The 19,521-nt window shown below is 66.8% G+C and overlaps 1 protein-coding gene across 4 annotated transcripts in view; it reads left to right on the plus strand.

Annotated features, from left to right (window-relative positions):
* Positions 1-19,521, plus strand: part of MROH1 (maestro heat like repeat family member 1) — a 40,106-nt gene that overhangs the window by 13,394 nt on the left and 7,191 nt on the right. For 3 of the 4 annotated variants that reach the window (XM_054590585.1, XM_054590586.1, XM_054590589.1), the window contains 23 exons: positions 734-812; positions 989-1,102; positions 5,073-5,146; positions 5,922-6,044; positions 7,210-7,317; positions 7,455-7,599; positions 7,686-7,726; positions 7,953-8,094; positions 8,342-8,394; positions 8,795-8,902; positions 9,162-9,281; positions 9,479-9,601; positions 10,245-10,391; positions 10,473-10,499; positions 11,492-11,614; positions 11,787-11,866; positions 11,948-12,059; positions 12,166-12,261; positions 12,751-12,855; positions 14,677-14,812; positions 14,920-15,032; positions 15,741-15,893; positions 18,002-18,156. In XM_054590585.1, the coding sequence (XP_054446560.1) occupies positions 734-812; positions 989-1,102; positions 5,073-5,146; positions 5,922-6,044; positions 7,210-7,317; positions 7,455-7,599; positions 7,686-7,726; positions 7,953-8,094; positions 8,342-8,394; positions 8,795-8,902; positions 9,162-9,281; positions 9,479-9,601; positions 10,245-10,391; positions 10,473-10,499; positions 11,492-11,614; positions 11,787-11,866; positions 11,948-12,059; positions 12,166-12,261; positions 12,751-12,855; positions 14,677-14,812; positions 14,920-15,032; positions 15,741-15,893; positions 18,002-18,156 (2,477 nt within the window). The remainder of the gene's footprint in view (positions 1-733; positions 813-988; positions 1,103-5,072; positions 5,147-5,921; positions 6,045-7,209; positions 7,318-7,454; positions 7,600-7,685; positions 7,727-7,952; positions 8,095-8,341; positions 8,395-8,794; positions 8,903-9,161; positions 9,282-9,478; positions 9,602-10,244; positions 10,392-10,472; positions 10,500-11,491; positions 11,615-11,786; positions 11,867-11,947; positions 12,060-12,165; positions 12,262-12,750; positions 12,856-14,676; positions 14,813-14,919; positions 15,033-15,740; positions 15,894-18,001; positions 18,157-19,521) is intronic. The other variant, XM_054590587.1, reaches the window with a different exon arrangement.

Below are 19,521 nucleotides of genomic sequence, written 5' to 3' on the forward strand. Positions count from 1 at the left end.
AGCCCCCGGAGTTTATTTCACGGGAAAGTAAGCGAGAACCCAGGTCTGCCTTTCCTCCACACGGCTACCCACCTGCGTCAGTTACTGCTGTAGCCAGTGACCGCGAAACTTAGCACCTTAAACAGAAACTGTCTCTCAGTCACTGTGGCCAGGCCCCCAGGAGCAGCTCGCTGGTGGCTCTGGCCAGTCCCTGTGGTTGCAGTCACTGCTGGGCTGGAGGCCCTGCGTCCACGGTGGCTCTCTCGCGGGGCTGGAGGTGGAGGCTGTGGTGCCTGGCCGCAGGCTCTCCGCAGGGCTGCCTGAGGGTCCTCAGGACGCGGCTTTGCTCTGCCAGAGCGAGCGATCGGCAAGAGCAGGCAGGAGAGGCCCCTTGGGTGACCAGGTGGTCTCTGCAGTGAGAGGCCGGGGCAAAGCCCTGGGCCAGCGTTGGCCCCAGCAGCTGCCCCAGCTCTGAGAACTGGCCTGGCGCAGGCTGGGCAGGGCCGGGGACCACCTCTCTGCTTCAGGAGAGGGGCTCCACTGAAGCAGCCAGACTCTTCCCCCTGAGGCAGCCACGCCCCCTGCCCGCAGCCTGTCGGTCACGGGGTGAGCCCCTGCTGCGGCCGAGAGCCCGTGGACGGCGGCACCTGGCTGCGCGCGGTGGGGGGGGGCCCGGGCCCTCGGCAACGCCTGTGCCTGGCGCTTGTCAGGGGGCAGTGCCACCCCGTCACCTCCGTCCCGTCTCCTGGAGCAGATCTGCGTGCCTGTGGAGTCGTCCAGCCCCGTGGTGACGAGCAACCGGAAGGAGGTGCTGCGCTGCTTCACGGTGCTGGGTGAGTGGCGCCCGTGCCCAGGGACCCTCGCTGGGGGTGCAGGCGCAGTGGCAGCTGCAGGAAGGTCGGGCTCTGCCCGGGCCTCAGCCCCGAGCCTGCCCCCTGCTGGCCAGGTTTGGAGGTGCAGGCGGCGCGGAGCAGGGGCAGATCCTGACGGTGTGCGTGCTCCCCCGCAGCGTGCTTCTCCCCTGAACGCCTGCTGGCCTTCCTGCTGCCCAAGCTGGACGCCGGCAACGAGCGGACCCGCGTGGGCAGCCTGCAAGTCCTGAGGCACATCATCAACTCGGCCGGTGAGCGTGCAGAGCAGCGCCTGAGAGGCTGCGGGGCGGGGGTGAGCCTCTCGCTCCGCATCCTCACGCACGTGTCCCAGTTCTCTACTGTGCAAACTGGCGAACTTTTTGAGAACTGTGCCTCTGGCACTTGGCCGCGGATGCTGGACGCTGCGCCTCTGGCCCCAGCTGGCACGGGCCACACGCCCACGGATGGAGGCCCAGAGCCGCGTGGGCGAGACAGGCCTTGCCTGCGGCCGCTGCCCTCAAGGTGGGCCACGGGCTGGTTGGCTGCCTCTCTGACGGCACCTTCTGGGAGGGCTGGGCCAGCTGTGCGGCAGCGCATCCCTCAGTTTGCACGTGTCTGACGATTTCTTCAGTTAGATGGAAGGTTCCAGGTTCCCGCCTTTACGGCTAATTTGCTTGGCACCGAGCTGGAACCTCAGCCATGGCAGGTTTGTGTTTTCTGCGAGTCCCATCCCGCCCTGCTCCTGGGCTCTGTGCAGGGGCTACTGGCAGCCTGCACCCCGCGGGCTGGGAGGGCTCTGCTGTCAGCAGGCTCCCAAGGCGAGGAGAGAGGTGACGGAGGCCTCGCGTGGCCCTGCCGCCCCCAGGGTTGTCTCTTTGGCCCCTTGGGGAGCAAGTGTGCTGACTTGTGAGTCCCCTTGTGAGTCCCATGAGGTCCAGAGCTTGGCAGCAGGTTACAAATGGCACCGTGGACGTGGGGCAGCTTGGGAAGGGGCAGGGACAGGGGATGGGCAGCCCAGATAGACCGCAGCCTGCAGCTGGCTGGCTCCTGTGTAAAGCTCCCCCATCCCCCACTGAGGAGAGAACCAGGGCCGAGGGCAGTGCAGGGACACTGGGACTCCTTGGGTGGCACTGGGCGGAGCCACCCACGTGTCCTCGTGGACGTCTGCTTGTGTAGGGGGGAGATGTTTCCTTCCACCCAGAAGCTCAGTGCTCTTGGGTGCCTGGCCCGCTGGCCTGGCCTTGGTCAGTTCTGTCTCTGCGCCGATGCTGCCGGACGTTGTCCTGTGCTCACCCATTGCGTTTTCCCTGTGGGCTCTTGCCGTATTCACACACATTCTTGTCCATATGTGCAGAGAGAGGTTTTTCCTTAACCAAAAGCCAGCTTCTCCAGATCCGAGGACATTGCAGGGCGCAGAGCCCGCACACGCGGCCGTCCTGTTTCATTGCTTCTGTTCGGAGTGCGACAGGCACAGGACTGCGCACGGCGCCCCCCCCCGCCCCGTGCGGCCCAGCGACGTGCCACAGGCGAGCTTTGTGCCCGCCCCCGCCTCTCACGCCACCACGTGGACGGGCTCCGAGCGGGAAGGGCTGCCTCCGGCTGCTTTCCCTCCGCCCCTGCCTGTGGGTGTTGCAGGCGTGAGGCAGACCTTTCCCTGCTGGGGTGGCCCCGGCCTGTGAACCTGCTCCCGGCCCATCCTGCCAGGGCTGGCGGGGGGCGGGGTCCCGGTTTTGCTGTCGGGCCTGTGCCGCAGCCTGTCCTGTGCGCTCGGGTGCCCGCAGCAGCGTTCTTGGGTCCTGGCTGCACGGGTGCCGCTGTGAGCGGTGCACCGGTCACCTCCGCCCCGGGCCCAGGCAGTGCGTCCGTGCCGCACTGGGCAGGCTTCCATCCTGGTCCTTTGAGAGTGTTGTGGCATCTCCTTGTGGTTTCTGTAAAATTAGAAACTATTGCCCTTGACTTACAAGGAAAATTTTTCAGTGCCTTGTTGATCTGTCCAGAGTCCTTAAAATTTTTTCTTTGACAGCGATCAGATTTTATTCTTTTTTCTTCTGCCTTGTTGCAGTGTAGTCGACGTATAACCTTGTGAAACGTTAAGGGGTGTGTGTGGGTGGGCACCACGGCCTCTTCCCAGCAGGGCGCCTGCCTCAGGAACCCCTTCCCCTCACTGTGTCCCGGGCGCTGCTGGGTCTGAGCCCTTGTCCCTGTGCCCGAGCTCCCGGAACCCTCCTGGGCGCCCATGGGAAGGCCCGGGGGGTTCAGGCGCATCCCAGGCCTCTGTCGGCGTGGCAGTGGACCCGGACGCCACCCCCTCGGGGTGCACCAGGGCCCTGCTGATTTCGGAAGTCCTGCACTTCGAGTGAAGACGGTGCAGGGTGTTTGCAGGCCGGGCTGTGGCTGGCCCCCCCCCAGGGCCGCGCGGGCAGGTGCTCGCTCCTGCGCAGGCCGCCAGCGCGTGGCTGTCCCTGCCGTGTCCGATGGCGGCCCGACTTCCCCTGTGAGTGGCTTGGTCTTTTCTGTGCGGATTCCCAGTGGTGCTGTGTTTTATTATCCCGGATCCAGAAATGTTACTGCCTGTGTCGGCTGTCCTTGGGTGCCATCTTCCCTCAGGGACACGCCGTGCCTTTGCAGTGTGCAGTGTTAAGTCTTCCTCTGTCTCAGGAATTTAAAAATACGTCTAGTATTGCAGTGTTCCATTATTTGAAAATTCTTGTTTGGAACTCCTTGTTATATGTGTTTTGTATCATCTTTGCCCACTTTCTGTATTTTTAAAATCAAGCCATTTAAAGTTTTTGTTCTCCAGTCATGATTTTTTCCCTTCAGAATTTCATTTTATGATTTCAAGAACAAATTACATCCAGTGACAAACGCAAATCTCAAGTATAACTTGGTGATATTTGCACATTGTTCACCCATGTGACCATTACTCAAATCAAAGTGTGGAATGTTTCGAAAGACCCCAGAAAGCCCTGGCTGGTGCGGCTCAGTGGGCTGAGTGTCGTCCTGCAAACCAAAAGGCCGCCAGTTTGATTCCCAGCCAGGCTGTGGGCCGGGTCCCCAGTTGCGGGGGCATGCGTGGGGCATCTGATCGATGTATCTCTTGCACACTAATGTCTCTGTCCCTCCATTCTCCTCTCTCTAAAAATAAACACAGAAAATTCTAACAAAGACCCCAGAAATTTCCTCGGGCTCACTTTCAGGCAGCAGCCGCCCTGCCCTAAGCAGCGACCACTTTTCCGGCCTCTCGCGCAGTCCGCCGGCCCTGCCTGTGTGGGCGAGGTCACCAACCGGGTCACCTCTTGGGCCTGTCTTCTTTCACTGCCTTCCAGACGCGTACGTGTTGTGCGCGCACTGGTCCTCCTTTTCTACTGAGTTGTGTTCCGTTACAGTTTGTGAATGGAAGTGTGCTGTTCTGGCCGTGGCCACCTGGGCTGTTCCCAGGCTGTGGCGGGTAGGAAGTGAGCTGACGTGCACGTTTTCTGTTCCTGGTTCGCTCCTGCTGCCCACCCCCTCCCCTGGTGCCCAGCCGCGTGTCCTCGCGTCTGTAGGTCTGTTTGTTTTGTTTTGCTTGTTTGTTCGTTTATTTTGTTTGCCTGCAGCCATGCGGCGTAGGCCTGCCTCTGACTCAGTTCACTTGGAATAACGCCCCGTAGGTCCCTCCGTGGCCGCGCACACGGCGCGGCTTCCTGCTTCGCTGCAGCCCCGTCGCGCTGCGTGGCACAGCCGCACCGCAGCTGCGCTGTCCGTCCGCACGGCCGCGGGTGGGCTCCCGCGTTGCTTCCGGGTCCCGGCTGCTGGGAATGGTGCCGCGGGGACGGAGGGGCGCGCAGGGCGCGGTGGATGAGTGCGCCTGCCGTCTTGGATGCGGGGGCTCGTTCCCCGCGGATCCAAGGGGGGCTGGGGGAGCACAGTCCTGATTTCTGCTGAGAACGGTTTCTTTGGGTTACACTTGATGGTCTGTTTTGCTGGTTATAAAATGTAAAATTCTCGGTTCATGGTTTCTTGACTTCCCTGCTGCCTTCAACCACCAACCTTGCAGTTTTTTAATGGGGCAGAATGTTATGTGGCGTAAAAAAGTGATATGCCCCCTGCAAGGATGCGGTGGGCTCTGTGCGTGCGCTCTGTCCGCCCCCACTTGCAGGGCCACGCGGAGGTCGAACGCCAGCGGCAGGGCCTTGGCCTCCGGGTGGATAGGCCAGTGGCCCAGGTCTCCGTCGGGCTGAGCCACCGGTTCGTTCCTTGCAGCTGCTCAGATGGAGGTTAAGAAGCCCTTTATTCTCTCCTCCATGAGGCTTCCTCTTCTGGACACCAACTGCAAGGTCAGTCTCAGGGCCAGCTGAGCCGGGCCCTCCGCTGCCGCGGGGGCTGTGGCCGGGCTGCGATTGGACACTGCCCCCGACCGGCAGCCGGCCGGCCCTCAGCAGCCCAGGGCGCGTGGGCCTGGGAGTCCCCACATCTTGCTCCTGACACAGTTCCCCAGGCGTGAGGCCCGGCACTGTCCCAGCACCACCCACAGGCTCAAGAGCTCCCTGGAGCAGAGCTCATGAGAGCTGTCACACTCACAGCCATGGCTCGCTGCGACGAAAAGACAGAGCGGCCTCCGCCGTGGCAGAGGCGGGTGGGGGGGCCCAGAGGCTGTGATGCGGAGCCCCAGCTGCCCTCTCCCCGTGGAGCTGTGGGCAGCAGTGTGACAGCACACGCAGGCTGTCCCCCGGAAGCCCCTGCCGGTGCCCGGGGCCTTTGTCGGCCTCTGTTGTGTAGACCTGGTGGCTGACAGCCAGCAGCCCTGGGAGGCCGAGCTGGTGGGCGTGGCCCGGCGGAGGCACTGGCTCCCGGGAGAGGGTGCTGTCCCTGAGTGGGGCTGGACGGCAGGCCCAGGGCTCCCGGGGGTTTGGGCAGCGGCTGCTGACAGACCTCTGTGAGGCGGGTTGGGGGCACAAGGAGCACAGCCTGCGGATGTGAGGCGTCCGCAGGCTGGAAAAGGCCACCGGCGCCGTGAAAGCCGTGAAGAAGGCACCAGTGTAGGTGCAGGCAGGGGAAAGGGCGAGATGTGTGGGTCCACACAGGACCGTCGGGGACCGTCCCTCCGTGCAGGTGAAGCGGGCGGTGGTGCAGGTGATCAGTGCCATGGCCCACCACGGCTACCTGGAGCAGCCTGGCGGCGAGGCGATGCTGGAGTACCTGGTGCAGCAGTGCGCGCTGCCCCCCGACGCCCAGGTAGGGCCCCGCCCCCGCTCGGGCCGGGACCTGGCAGCTCTGCCAGGGGCATGGGCGCCAGGGGCACACGGGTGCTTGGAGCAGGTGGTGTGGCTGCGGCCTTGGGCTGTGTGCCCCCAGCTTTCTCCACGTCCAGCTGGGGCCTCTGCACCCCACCAGTCGCTTCCTCAGCTCTGGGACTCAGACGGGAGAGGCAGAACGGGCAGGGGGCTCTCTCTGAGGCTCTTCTATCGAAAAGTTGCAAAGAAAAGTCCTACTCTCTCCTCGAGGGAGAGCAAGGCAGGCCCTGGTGAGGCAGACAGGCACGGCGAGGTGGCTGCGGCCTCCCAGCCGCCAGCACGATGAGCGGTGCCCCTAGTCCCCACCCGTGCTGGGCCTGGCCTCCTCAGGCCCTCGGCGCCGGCCTGTCTGCCCAACGCAGACCCAGGTGGCCCAGCCGGGGACTCAGTGCCCCTAAATTGGGCATGGGCCCTGGTGCAGAACATGAGTCCCGCTCCAGCGAGCGAGCGGGGCTGGGAGCCTGCCCCCGACGGCGCGGGAGCCTCGTTGGCCAGCCCCGCTGCGGCTCTCGTGTGCCCGTCCAGTCGGGAGGCTCGCCAGGGGGGATCGAAGCTCTCGTGGTAGGAAATGTGCCTCAAGGCCTGGGTATCCCTAGTTCTGCTTCACCTTCGATTTCTAAGGGAGAGGTGCGACCAGTCCCCACAGGCGTCGCAGCTGCTGTGTGGCCCTGGCTTTTTGTGATGTGAGTGGGCGGCAGCGGGGCCTTTGCAGAGCTGGCCATTCTCTTGCCCACAAGCTGCCCGGGAGCCTGGTGCACCACCTTGGGGCTGCCGCCAGCCCCGACTCTCGGTGGGCGCGTTCCCGCGTCCAGGAAGGGCTCTGTCGCTGCAGGGGGCAGTGCGGGTGTCCAGGCGAGGTCCCTCTGTGCACGCAGGGGCTGCGGGAGATGCTGGGGTGTCCTTTGAGTTGGAGGCTAGGACTCAGCCGGGCGACCCGCCATCTTGGCCGACCTCCGTGCAGGCTGCACTTCCCGCTCGTGGCCGGAGGCACAGGTGTCCCTGTGGTGGGGGCTGGGTCTCGCGGCTCAGAGCCCACGGCCAGACACCTTGGGGAACAGAGCCACGGGGCGCGGCACCCCTCACGCTCCTGCCTTGCCTGCCCCCAGCCCCAGCAGCCCGGGGGCCCCGGGGTGGAGCCCCCGGCCGACAGCGTGCGCGCCGTCAGCGTCAGCACCCTCTACCTGGTCAGCACCACCGTGGACAGGATGAGCGGCGTGAGTGCGGCCCCCTGCCCTGTGCCTGACCGGCCCGCCACCAGCGCCTGCTTGCCGGCCAGACCCGCCCGTGCTGCCGGCCCGGGGCGGGGCCCCTCGCGGCTGCGCCCCTGAGACCGGCCCTGGCACCGCCCCAGGTCCTCTGGCCGTACCTGCTCCAGTTCCTCGTTCCCGAGCGCTTCACCGGAGCCCTGACGCCGCTCTGCAGGAGCCTCCTGCACCTGGCCCGGAAGAGGCAGGAGGCGGGGGCCGACGCCCTCCTCATCCAGTGCGATGGCAACGGTGCGTCGTCCCCCGGCCCCGGCCCCGGCCCGCCCCCTCTCCACGCCAGGCCCCAGCGGCCGCTGACCACTGTGTCTCCTTTGCAGTGGCCCTGCCATCTCCCTTCGCCATAGCCACCAGGCTCCTGGTAAGCGGCACGGCGCCCTTCGAGGGGCGTCAGAAGAGGAGTGGGCTCTCCCCTCTGTCCCTGGGCGCCTGTCCTCGTGCTGTCACAGCCGAGGAAAGGGCGCTCTCCCGGGTGCTCCCCTCTGGGTGTTGGGGAGCTGTGTCTTGAGGGGCCTGCTGCCTCCACCCGGCCCCTTGTGGGCGGCCCTGTGGTCTGGCGTGGCCACGAGCTCCCCTCTGCCTCGCAGACCGTGTCTTCCCGCCCCTACCTGGGGGATGGCCGCGGGGCGGCCTCGCTGCGCCTCCTGAGCGTCCTGCACCGGGACATCCACCCTCTGCTGGGGCCGCGGTGGGCGACGACCGTCCCGCTGCTGCTGGAGCACTTGGACGGTGAGGCCCGGGGCGGCGGGCGGGCCCTGCGCCTCTGACCGGGTCTGCGGCCGGGGCGGCGCCGGCCGTGGGGCCAGGGCGCTGTGAGTGGGGAGCGGCCGTCCCCGCCGTGGCGCGGAAAGGGGGCCCGGGCAGCAGGCCGGCGGGGCACCGGGAGGTGGGCCTCTCTGGGCTTGCTCTGTGCCCTGCACCTCCTCTTGTCTGCTGGGATGGGCTGCTTGCCAGGCTGACGGCGACTTCCTTTCAGAACATACCGAGGACACCCTGTCACAGAAGGAATGGGAGGAAAAGCTGCTGGCGGTGAGAGAGGGGAGAGGAGACTGAGGTGTGGCCTGGCCTGGGTGGGGAGGGCCTGGGGGCTGTGCCTCCCCAGGGCTGTGGCACCGGCCTTGACCTAGTGGTGTGGCCGAGGGGGGGACTGTCTGCCCCCCTCACAGACTGCCCACCCTGCCGTGACAGCCAAATTAGGGGGGCTTCGCGCAACCCCGGCCTCAGCGATCTCCTGGCTTGTCCACTGCCTGGCCCAGAGCTGTCTGTGGCCCTAACCCGGCGTGTCTGTCTGGACACGAAGGCCGCCCCAGCCATCCAGAGCCATGGCACAGGCCCCAGCAGCCACCGTGGGCCGCCCCGGGCCGTGGCCCCTCGTCAGCCAGCCCCATGTCGGCCGAGTCCCAGCCCCCACTGCCATTGCTGCCCGCAGTTCCTTCGGGACAGTCTGGCCGCTGTGTCTGACAACACATGGACCTGCCAGCTGAGCCTGGAGATGAGCAAGCAGCTGCCCTGCTACAGTGGGACCCCCCAGGAGAAGGTGCGGGGGGCAGCCTGCCGGGGTTTTCTGGGCGTGGTCCTTAGGTCCACGTTCCTGTGCTTTGACTCTGTGTCACTTGCTGCCTGAGCCTCTCCGGCGGCCCTGGGGGCCCTGGCAGAGCTCAGAGGGGAGGCTGTGGGCCACCTCAGGGTGGCTGGTGGCTGGGCGACGCAGGGGCCGGGGCCGCGGGTCCCCGTGGCCGGCAGAGACAGCACCCTGCGCCGGCGCGCGCACAGCTCACTCCTGGGCTTCGCTGCAGAACTTCCTGTACAAGTGCGTGGGGACCGCCCTGGGCGCCGCTTCCAGCAAGGACGTGGTGAGGAAGCTGCTGCAGGAGCTGCTGGAAACGGCCAGATACCAGGAGGAGGCTGAGCGCGAGGTGCCCGCCTGGCCCCCCGCCCCGGGAAGCCCTGGGCCCTCGCTGGCCGCCAGGGCTCACTGTCCTCTCTCGGGCCGGAGCCAGCGAGGGCGTGCGTGCTGCGCACTGACACAGCCCTGTGGCACGAGCCCGTGAGTGCGCGGCCGCGCTGCTCCCCCCGGCCCCGCCCTGTGTGAGTGCCCCCCGCGCCTCCTCAGGGCCTGGCCTGCTGCTTTGGGATCTGTGCCATCTCCCACCTGGATGACACCCTGGCCCAGCTGGAGGACTTCGTGAGATCGGATGTGTCCAGGAAGTCCATGGGCATTTTCAACATTTTCAAGGTACAGCAGCAGCCAGGCTGGGAGGTGGCCGTTGGGGGCCATCCTGGGCTCAGGCCGGCCTGCAGGCTCGGGGGCAGGTGCTCTGGCTTCACCCAGCCTCTGCTTCCTCGTGGGAAACCAAGTGTGGGCTCCATCCCAGCTGGTGACAAGGGGCACATGTCCCTCCCCTGTCCCATCTACCTCCTGTTGGTCCTCTGCCCCCTGGTGGCTGACAGAGGCAGTGTTCTTGCCAGAGCCCCTTTCTGGGGGGCAGCCGTGCGCTTGCTCCGGAGCCCTGGTCCGTCCGTGTTCTGTCTCCCGATGCCTGTTCTGGTTATGGAGTCCGAGGGCTGGGCTGGGTGTGAGCAGACCCCAAGGACGGAGGGGCCCTGGCTCGGCTCCCCAGCTCTTCCCCCCGCTTGACCCTCCCACCTTGGTTCCCTGCTCAGACCTTTCGCCTCTGTCCCTTGGTCCCCAAACAGCTAAAGTCAGGCTTGTCCTGCCCTCCCCAGTGGGCGGGCTGTCCGGGGTCGAGTGTGATCAGGGTAAGCCTCTGACATGGCTGGCGGCTCCGCCTCCTTCCCAAGTGACCTGGGGGTGGCGTGCAAGGCCTCCTGGGGAGGTTAACTGTGTGACTGAGTCTTGCTGCCGTCCCCGCCCCCAGGATCGGAGCGAGAACGAGGCAGAGAAAGTGAAGGGCGCACTGATCCTGTGCTACGGGCACGTGGCCGCGCAGGCCCCCCGTGAGCTGGTGCTGGCCAGGGCCGAGTCCGACATCTTGCGGAACATGTTCCAGTGCTTCAGCACCAAGGTGGGCGCCGGGACGGGCATAGGGGATGGGCGCTAATGCCGCAGTCTCGTGTTTTAACGCCTCTCACTTTTTGTTGTTCAGGTTCTGGGAATAAAGGTAGAGACCAAGGTACAGTGTGTAGGAGATAAGCACGGACTCTGCCTTTCTCTCTCCGCTGGGTTGGGTTGAGCTTCAGGGACAGGAGCCGCGGGGATGCCCGCTGGGCCTTTCCCTGTGCAGGTCCATGGGGCGGCGTTTGGGAACCCCCACGCAGGGCCTGCCTTCACGCACCCAGGAGCGGCCCTCCCCTGCTGTGGCCCGGGCTCTGGCTGGTGGGTGGGAAGAAAGGGGCCTTCTGCCACCTGAGCAGCAGCGGCGGATTCGCAGGTGGGGGTGGGAAGCTGCGGGCCACAGCCGGTCTCCCGGCCCTGCCCCCTGATGCTCGTGGGGCTGACCTTCCAGCGAGCAGCTGCGAAAGGGCTGAGCTCTGCGGCCAGCGACAGTGGCCTCTGGCCTCACTAACACCTTTCCTTCCTGGAACCTCTGGCACTAACCTAGAAGCCCCGCTCTGGGACCGGCGGGCCCTCCCCTTGGAGACAGACCCTCCAGTCTCTTGGGGTCGGCTGGGGGGTGGGGCTGCCCTGAGAGTTGTCTCTTTTCTCTGAGCCCCTTAGAGTCGGGGTGGGGGGCACGCCCCCTTCTCCAACCCCCAGAGGCCAAGTTGGGGGGACCGGCAGGGGGCAGTCTCACTCTGCTGGGGCTCTTCTCGGGTGTGCTTCCTTCTCCCTCCTTGGGGGATCCTTTCGGCCACACTGCGGGGTGCAGCGGGACAGAGCCGCCATCTGCCTGCAGTTATCTGCCCAAGCCGCGACCCAAGGGCCCCAGGGCCTGGGCCAGGCAGGGCGTAACACCTCAAGGCTCCTTCACGGCATCCTCTTGATCCCGGCGGCTTTCACGAGCCCCTGGGAACAGGGGAGGGTGGTCTGACCTCTCGCTGTGGGCAGCCGCCCACCCTGGCCCAGCCCTGTGGGCCAGGAGGCAGTGTCCCCACTGCAGGGCGGAGCCGCGCTGGGGAGCGGGCGTTGGCGGCCTCCCGCAGCCTGCCTTCGCCTTCCCCGCAGGACCCGGCCCTGCAGCTGTGCCTTGTGCAGAGCGTGGGCATGGTGTGCCAGGCCGTCTGCAGCGGCGCGCAAGCTGGCTCCTTCCACTTCGCGCGCAAGGCAGAGCTGGTGGCCCAGATGATGGTGAGGCCGGGCGGGGCCTGGTGGGACACGGGGCGGCTGGGGGGTCACTGGCGCCATCAAGGGGGGTGGGCCTGGGGAGGCCGGGGCACATGCAGCACTTGGCCTGAAGCCGTCGCTGGCCCAGAGGAGAGCCGGGGCCTTGGCCCTGGGCTGAGCGTGCACTGCCCCCCAGGACTTCATCAAGGCGGAGCCCCCAGACTCCCTGCGAACACGCATTCGGAAGAAGGCCATGCTCGCCTGCATGTACTTGGTGTATCCTTTTCTCCGGATGTGGGCTCCTGGGGCGAGGGCTCAGGGTAGCTGGACGGGCCTGGCCCTTAACACACGGCTCAGCTCCCTGGAGCCCGAGCTGGAAGAGCAGGTGCGGACGGACATGGTGCACGGCTGCCTGCACAGCATCATGGCCGTGCCGCCCGAGCCCGAGGGGGAGGATGGCCCCCAGGAGGTGCTGCTGCGTGCCTGTTGCCCCTGTTCGTGTTTGGGGGGGGCAGGGGAGCGGCCACTGTGGGCAGAGGGGTCACCAGTGGGGCCGGTGCCGCCTTCCCTCCCAGTCCCTGTACCTGGACACTATGCGCGCCCTCGAGGACCTGCTGAGGAGCATCCTGCGGCGGGACCTGACGCCCCAGGGCCTGCAGATCATGGTGGAGGTGCGCAGCAGTCCCGGGGGGCGGGGGCACCTGGCAGCTCACTCTCCTGTTTCTCGGGGCCCTCCTTGCCTGGGGGCAGCACGGGGCTGTTGGGTGCTTCCTGCGACATCGCGGGGTCTGTGGGCATGTGTGCAGGCGGGGTGGGCCCTGACCCACGCGGGGCCTGGAGCCTGTTCCCGTGTCCCCTTTGTCTCGTGCTGCCTGGACACAGACACCCCGCAGGTGGTCCAGATGGGAGCTTCTGACCGTCTGGGGCCACTGAGGCGGCGGGATGGGCAGGTGGTGGCCACCCCATCCCTCCCCAGGCCTAGCTTGCTCTGGGCCATATGTGTGACCAGGTCGGCAGGACAGAGGTGGGACAGGGGCGAGCCGTAGCGGTGACCCGCTCTGACCAGGCCCCGCTGGGCCCCCAAGCTGGAAAGGGGGGCCTGGCGGGAATGCTGGGCTGGCCGCCGAGCTGGCGCCTGTGTGAAGCCCCTTCTTCCCCAGCACTTGAGCCCGTGGATCAAGTCCCCTCGGGGCTACGAGCGGGCGCGGGCGCTCGGCCTGAGCGCTGGCCTGCTGCAGTTCTTCCTGGAGCACCTGCATGTCAGTGTGAGTAACCGGCGCTGACGCAGCCGCCCCGCCCCTTCCCGGACGGCTCGTTCCCGGGGCCCAAGCTGGAGGTCTGCTGCCCTCACACCACAAAGCGCCCAGTGGGCTTCTGGCTGTCACCTGGGCTCATGTCACATTCCAGAGAGCGCCCCTGCTTTCTGGAGACATGGATGGAGGGCCAGGCGCGTCCTCAGAGCCGGCCGCTCTGAGGTCGGCTGACAGGCACCCACCAGCACTGCCGTGTGACATACTCTCCAAGGGAGGGGAAGCGTGCCGGCTGCAGGGGGAGGAATGAGGGCGTTGGGGGCGGAAGCAGCAGTTTGGGCAAAGATGGATCCTGACCCTGCAGAAGGCCACGGGGGAGGAGGGCACCGTGGGGGGCTGTGGGCGGGGCGCGCGTCAGCGTTGGCAAGGCTTCAGAGCTCACTCTCGCGCCCTTCGCGAGTCCCACCGCCATCCTCAGCGGCTGTGGGTCCAGGTGACGCTGGGTCCGTGTGATGCAGCCCGAATGTGCCTGTGGCGGCAGCGGGACCCGTGGACTCGGCCCTGTGAGGACAGGTGTTCCCCGCCCATCGTGGGGTGTGGTGGTCTGCGTAGCCTTTTCTTCAGTTGTACCTGTGACTGCTTATTGCTGGTGTCTGGGAAACTGTGGGGTTTTGGGTACTTAATAACTGGGTAGTTTGTGAGACTCCTTTGTCACTTCTAGTAAGTTTTTAGTGAGTTTCCTTGTGCTTTTCAGACACACAGTCACATGGTTGACAAACCCGGGGCTCCTGGCTTTCCCCCAACACTTGGGCACTGCAGTCGCCCCTCGCCTGGCACCTCGGGAGCCTGACAAGGCCCCGCCTGTGGTCGGTTCACTGCTGAGTGTGAGGCTGGACCTGCTGGGCCCCGTCCACTTTTCCTCACGCTCCCCAGCTCCCTATTTGTTTTAATGAGAACTTTTAACTTGCTGGTTTCGGGAGGGGGGGTTGTTCTGCTCCGTGATGCACTCAATTGGTTGCTTCCTGTACATGCCCTGACTGGGGATTGAACCTGCTACCTTGGGGTGTCGGGACGACGCTCCAGGCCGTGGAGCCCCCCAGCCAGGGCCTCAGTGAGGCCTCTCATCAGGGGCAGATGAGGTGCTGTCAGGTGCCTTTCTTCCCTCTATTGGGAGAATTGTGGGCTTTTTCCCTTGGTGTTTTGTTATTTTTTAAATGCACCCAAGCTTCCTTCTTCATGCGGTCAGATCTGCCGTGTGCCTCCCCGCGGCTCGTGGCTCCCGCGCCCCCACGGGTGGGCCGCCCCCCTCAGGCTCCGTCGCGGCCACCCCTCCCGCTCATCCCTGTGTCGGCCGCGACGCCCGCAGCTGGTCCCCGGCGTCCCTCTCCCAGTGCTCCAGCCTCCTCTCCTGCTGCTGGTCCCCACGCTGCTGGCCCCAGGGCGAGAGCGGGGGCAGGAAGTCTGAGTGGTCGAGTTAGGGGTGGTATCTGGGGCTGAAAGTCCTAGGGCAGGATGCAAGGCCGCTGTTTGAGAAGAGAAAAGGCTCTGCGAAGCAGATGGAAGGGGGTTTCCCTCACGCAGTGGGATTCTCCTTCTAGGGTCGGGACCTGATGGGGTGGCAGCATCAGCAGGGCGCTGCCCCCTGCCCCCTCTCCGCCTCCCGATCGGCCCTCGGCCTGCACTGGCCCTCGGGCCCCCTTAGGGACCCCAGTAGACGGGCGCGGTCAGGGCCAAGCTGTGTGGAGCGCACACGGGGGCGGGGGGCAGGGGCTCCCCTGCAGGGGGCGGACCTCCCCTGGGCCAGCGCCCCCCTCTGGCCACCCTCCTCCCCTCCAGGCCCTGGTGCCCTTCCACAACTTGGGCCTCCTCGTCGGCCTCTTCTCTCCACGGTGTGCGGACCTGTGGCCGGGCACCCGCCAGGAGGCCGTGAGCTGTGTCTACTCCCTGCTCTGCCTCCAGCTGGGCTACGAGGGTGAGCCCCTGGCTGGGCAGAGGTGCCCAGGGCTGAGGGGCGGAGCCCGGGCCGCCGGTGGCGGGGCAGGTCCCGTCAGCTGCACGCTCCCTCGGTCTCTGCTGCAGGCTTCTCCCGGGACTACCGGGACGACGTGGCCGAGCGGCTCCTCGCCCTCAAAGACGGCCTTGTGCACCCCGACCCCGCCATTCTCTTCCACACCTGCCACAGCATAGCTCAGGTACCTGCCAGGCGGTCCCCAGCGGGATCCTCGCAGGAGCGCGTGCCCCACGGGGGCCCTGCAGGGCCCTGGGGCCGGGGGGCTTGGGCGCAGGGACGGGAGCAGCAGCAGGCTTCACTCAGAGAAGCGCCCGGCGGGCCCCACCGCCGAGGCCCTCCCGACCCCAGGCTGAGGGAGCTGTCCCGGCAGCCTCCCCGCCGGGACGGTGCTGCTCTGCCGCGCGGTGCGGGAAGCGGCCCTCGGGGTCCCGAGGCTCCCTCCCCTGCAGAAGGAAGGGGTGGCATTAGCAGGGACTATGTTGTGGGCACTCGGATGCTGGGAGGCCAAAACCCAGGCCTGGCGTGTCCAGGTGCAGCAGGGACTTCTGGGTGGGATCCCAGGTGTTGATGTTCAGCCACTTACCTTCGTGAGGCTTTACCTGCTTAAGCTCCTAGCTGCTCTGTGGTGCTCAGGGGAGAAAGGAAGGGGCCCGCTGCCGGGCAGGCGAGGGTGCTGTGGGCCTAGGGCTGGACTGTCCGGGGCGGGACCTGTCGCCATCTGCCTTTGAGGCTCTATTCTGGAGAATTCGGGAGCGGCTGCCATTGCAGGGCCCTCCCAAGCCAGCCCCAGGTCAGGGCCGTGACCACCTGCCAGGGCCCTCGGGCTGCGTCCCGGCGGCCCCGCTCCAGTGCAGGCCCTGCGCCAGCTCTGACGCGGCCCCCCTCCTAGATCATTGCGAAGCGCCTCCCTCCGGATCAGCTCATCAGCCTCTTGCTCACCCTGTTTGAGAGCCTGGGGGACCCCGACAAGAACTGCTCCCGCGCGGCCACCGTCCTCATCAACTGCCTGCTGAAGGAGCGGGGCGGCCTGCTCCAGGAGAAGGTGCGGCGCGGGGGCGGGGCCCGGCGGCGGGGGCGGGGCGCGGGCGGGGCCCGGCGGCGGGGGCGGGGCGTGGGGCCGGCGCCGGTGCTCGGAGGGGGTGGCCCCAAAGTCTCTGCCCCTGTCCCTGTGGGCCCAATGGGGACAAATTCTCTTGTTTGAAGACCGAGTTAGGTTCTAGTGGAAGTCACCCCGGCTCAGAAAGTAAGGTGAGGAAAGGAAATGGGAAGGCACCGGGCGGGTGGCTCCCGGCGCCGGCGGGCTCCGGTCCTGAGGGTCCTCGCCGGGGCGGAGAGGCCGCCCGCCCCGCGCCGGGCGGGCTCCGGGCTCCGGGCTCCGGCGGCCGCCGCCGGAAGGTCTGGGTGGGCCCCGCTCTGTCGGCGTGCGTGGCTTCAGTCAGTTCAGTTCGCCTGTCCTCACGCGTTTGCCAGCCACGCGGACGTCCCCTCCTGCGAGGACGCCGGCTCAGCCCGCTGTCTCTGGGTCGGCCGCGCCGTTCTTACTGATCAGCATTTCGTGTGTTGTGGGCTCGAGTGGATGTTTGCTGATGGGGGAGCTGCGGCGCCGTGCGGCGCCGGGGCGGGGACGCCCTCCCAGGTCGCGAGGCAGCAGCGGCGCGGGCAGCGCCCTGCGGCGGGGGGCCGGGAGGGGCCTGGGTTTCCCCTGCGCTCAGTGGGGCCTCTGGGTCCGGTGCGGTGGGGGGAGGGCGCCCCGTGGCCCTGCGGGAGGAGGGACTGGCGGCCCGGTGCCCGCACGCCGCCTGCCCGCCCGCCCGCCTGCCTGCCGGCCGTTGTGCGCACTGGTTGCCCGGCCCCTCGGCCCCTGTGGACGGGGCCGAGAGCGTGGGGTGTAAACGTCCCCTCGGTGTCCTGGGCTCCGCCCTTTTGGGCGCACGCCCAGAAGCGGGGTTGCAGGATCTGCGGTAACTCCGCCGCGTGTCCTGGGAGCCACCACGCTGCTTGCTCGGGGGCTGCCCCGTCGCGCCTTCCACCAGCCGGGCACGAGGGTCCGATTTGCACGAGGGTTTGATTCACCTTCCCCCGCAGGTGGGGTGGGCAGTGTCCTGTCGGGCAGCTGGCCATTTGCTTGTCCTCGTAGGAGAAATGTCTGTTCGAGTCTCTCCACTTTTAAGTCAGGTTATTTGGTTCTTTGCTGTTGAGCTCTTTGATATGTTCTGGATAGTAACCACTTACCAGTTGTATGAATTCCAAGTATTTCCGTCCGCTCCGCAGGTTGCCTTTTCGCTCTGTTGATTGTGTCCTTTGATGCATAGGAGTTTGATACAGTGCCATGTTTATTTTTGCTTTTGGTGTAATGTCCAATAAATCATCGCTAAATCCAATGCCATAAAGTTTTTCCCCTGTTTCCTTCCAGGGGTTTTATAGCTTGGGGTCCCCCTGTTCTTGGTAAAGGCAGGCGCCTCGGGACCCAGGGGCTGGTGCAGTGCACGGTCTGCCAGCTGCCCCGCCCTGGGGGCTGTTTTCCCTCAGCGCCGTCTCCTGTTCTCCCCTCAGACCGAGGTGTTTCCCAGGTGTACAGCTTGGCGCTGGGGGTCCTTGTGGTGGGGCCAGCCCCTGCCCGGGGCACGGGCCCGAATGCTGAGGCCATGCCCGCCACAGGGCCTTCGAGCCATGCCGAGCCGGCTGGAGGCCACTCAGGGCTGTGGAGCTGGGCACCTGCCCGCCCGCCAGCCCCACGGGTCCTGGGGAGGCTCCGGGCTGGCGGGCCGCTGCCTGCGGTATCGCCCTGGTTGCCCCATCTGCGGCTTCCACAGTCCACAGCAAGGGTCACGGCCCACCCGCTCCTGGCCCGTCCCAGCCTCAGTCTAGGGAATCGATAGTCTCCCCTTCTCTGTCCTTCACCCCCCACCCCCTGCCCACCTTCTCCTTGGTCGGAGCGGGCGGCCACGTGGGCAGCCCACGCGCCGGAGGCTGGGTGACCCTAAACGGGGTGCGAGGGGCCAGCCGGAGCCATGGGCCCCAGTGCCCCACCCGGACCCCAAGGGCTCCCTTCCTCCGCCCCAGCCCAGCGGCCCCGCCCGGACAGCATCTGGCCTGGGTGCCCCGGGGCCGTCCTGCCTCCGGGCCTGACGTGGTGCCCACCGCCCGCAGGTGCCCGAGATCGTGAGCGCGCTGCTTGCCAAGGTGCGGGCCTCCCAGGATGAGCACGTCCCGCAGGCCGCACAGCACAGCGTGCGCATCCTGGCCACCCAGCACTGCCCGGCCCTGGTGTCCAGCCTCCTGGGCAGCCCCCTGCCCTTCGACAGGTACCGGAACCCGCCAACCTGCGGGGGTGCGCACCAGGCTTGGGAACCCATCGGGCCCTAGTGCGGAGCCCTGTGCCCCAGCCCCGACCAGCCTCTGCTCTGCTCCTCCGCGTGGGACCCAGAGAGACCCCAGGCCCCCGGGGGGGCGGGGACACCCCTGCCCTGGGGTCGCTGTCATGGGCTGTGCCGTCCACCTCTGGCCTGTTCCCTGCAGGCAGACCCCAGGGCGTGGCTCTCACGTGGAGCCAGGAAGGGGCCCCGCCCCCCACATCGCACTGCCAGCTCCCGCGCCCCTGCCAGGGCCCCGTCCGGCTGCCCAGCCGCTGCCTCCCCCGTCGCCCGCTCTTCCGGGTGGCCGCTGCTATGGTCACGGGGCCCGCTGGGGCCGCCCGTCTTTGCTGCTCCCACTGTGGGTAGGGGCCCCCTGTGCCTAGGACACCCGTGCTTTTGCACAGGTTCCCCAGCCGTCACCGGGCGTTTGCACCGAGGCACGCCCTGGGCGACCTGCCGCCGGAGGCCCGTCCGCCCGTGGCACGGCCAGCAGCCCCTCCGTGGGGGCTGAGTGCCGCCCCCCGGCCTCGGTGCCTGTGCGCTGCGGGCAGCACCGTGGCCCCATCTTGCCTTGTGCCGGTCCAACCTATCTTTTCTCTTGTTTTCTTTCATCTCTTTTGTAGATCGACAGGTCTTTTCTGTAATTTCATTGTTTTCCATTCAGTCTGCCTCTGTTCTTTTAGTGGGTGCCCTAAAAAACAAGCGCACGTGCACAGGGCATGTCCCCGTGCGCCACCTCCCTCTCGGCCCTGGGCTCAGCGTCGCCGCGGCTCCTGGGCGGTCACTCTGCAGCCATGTCTGCCTGTGTCTGCACGTGGCTCCTCGTTCGTCTCTTTGCTTCAGCTTTCGTGGGGGTGTCGCTCACAGAGAAGCCCCACCATCACTGGGTCGGGTGGTGATGCGGGGGAGGCAGCGGATGGAGCCCCGTGAGACGTGAGGTCTCGGGTGCACGCGTGGCCACGCGTTCTCTCTGGCCGTGCGGTGCTCTGTGGGCTGTGGCAGGGGTAGGCTGTCCTGGACCCGCCCCTGTTTTTGCACAGCCTGGGAGCTAGGAATAGGTTCACACTTATCGGTGGCCGGCGGAAATCAGCCGCCTAAGGCTTCACAACGTGAAGTCACGTGAGGCTGGGTCTCCGTGTCCATGAGGGCCTGGCATCGGGCCCAGCCACCCGCGTGTCCCCACGGCAGTCCGTGGCCTCCCGGGGTGGGCGTGGGCGGGCCGCCCGCTGCCCGCCTCCCACCGTGCGTCCTCGCTGCGCTGGCGGGCGTGCGTGCCTGTCCCAGGGACCCCCGTGCTTCCCCTCGCCTGGTGGC

This window comes from Pteronotus mesoamericanus, unplaced genomic scaffold (assembly GCF_021234165.1).
Source record: "Pteronotus mesoamericanus isolate MK-2021 breed Mesoamerican mustached bat unplaced genomic scaffold, CSHL_Meso_final scaffold_174, whole genome shotgun sequence".
Classification (NCBI taxonomy): Eukaryota; Metazoa; Chordata; class Mammalia; order Chiroptera; family Mormoopidae; genus Pteronotus; species Pteronotus mesoamericanus.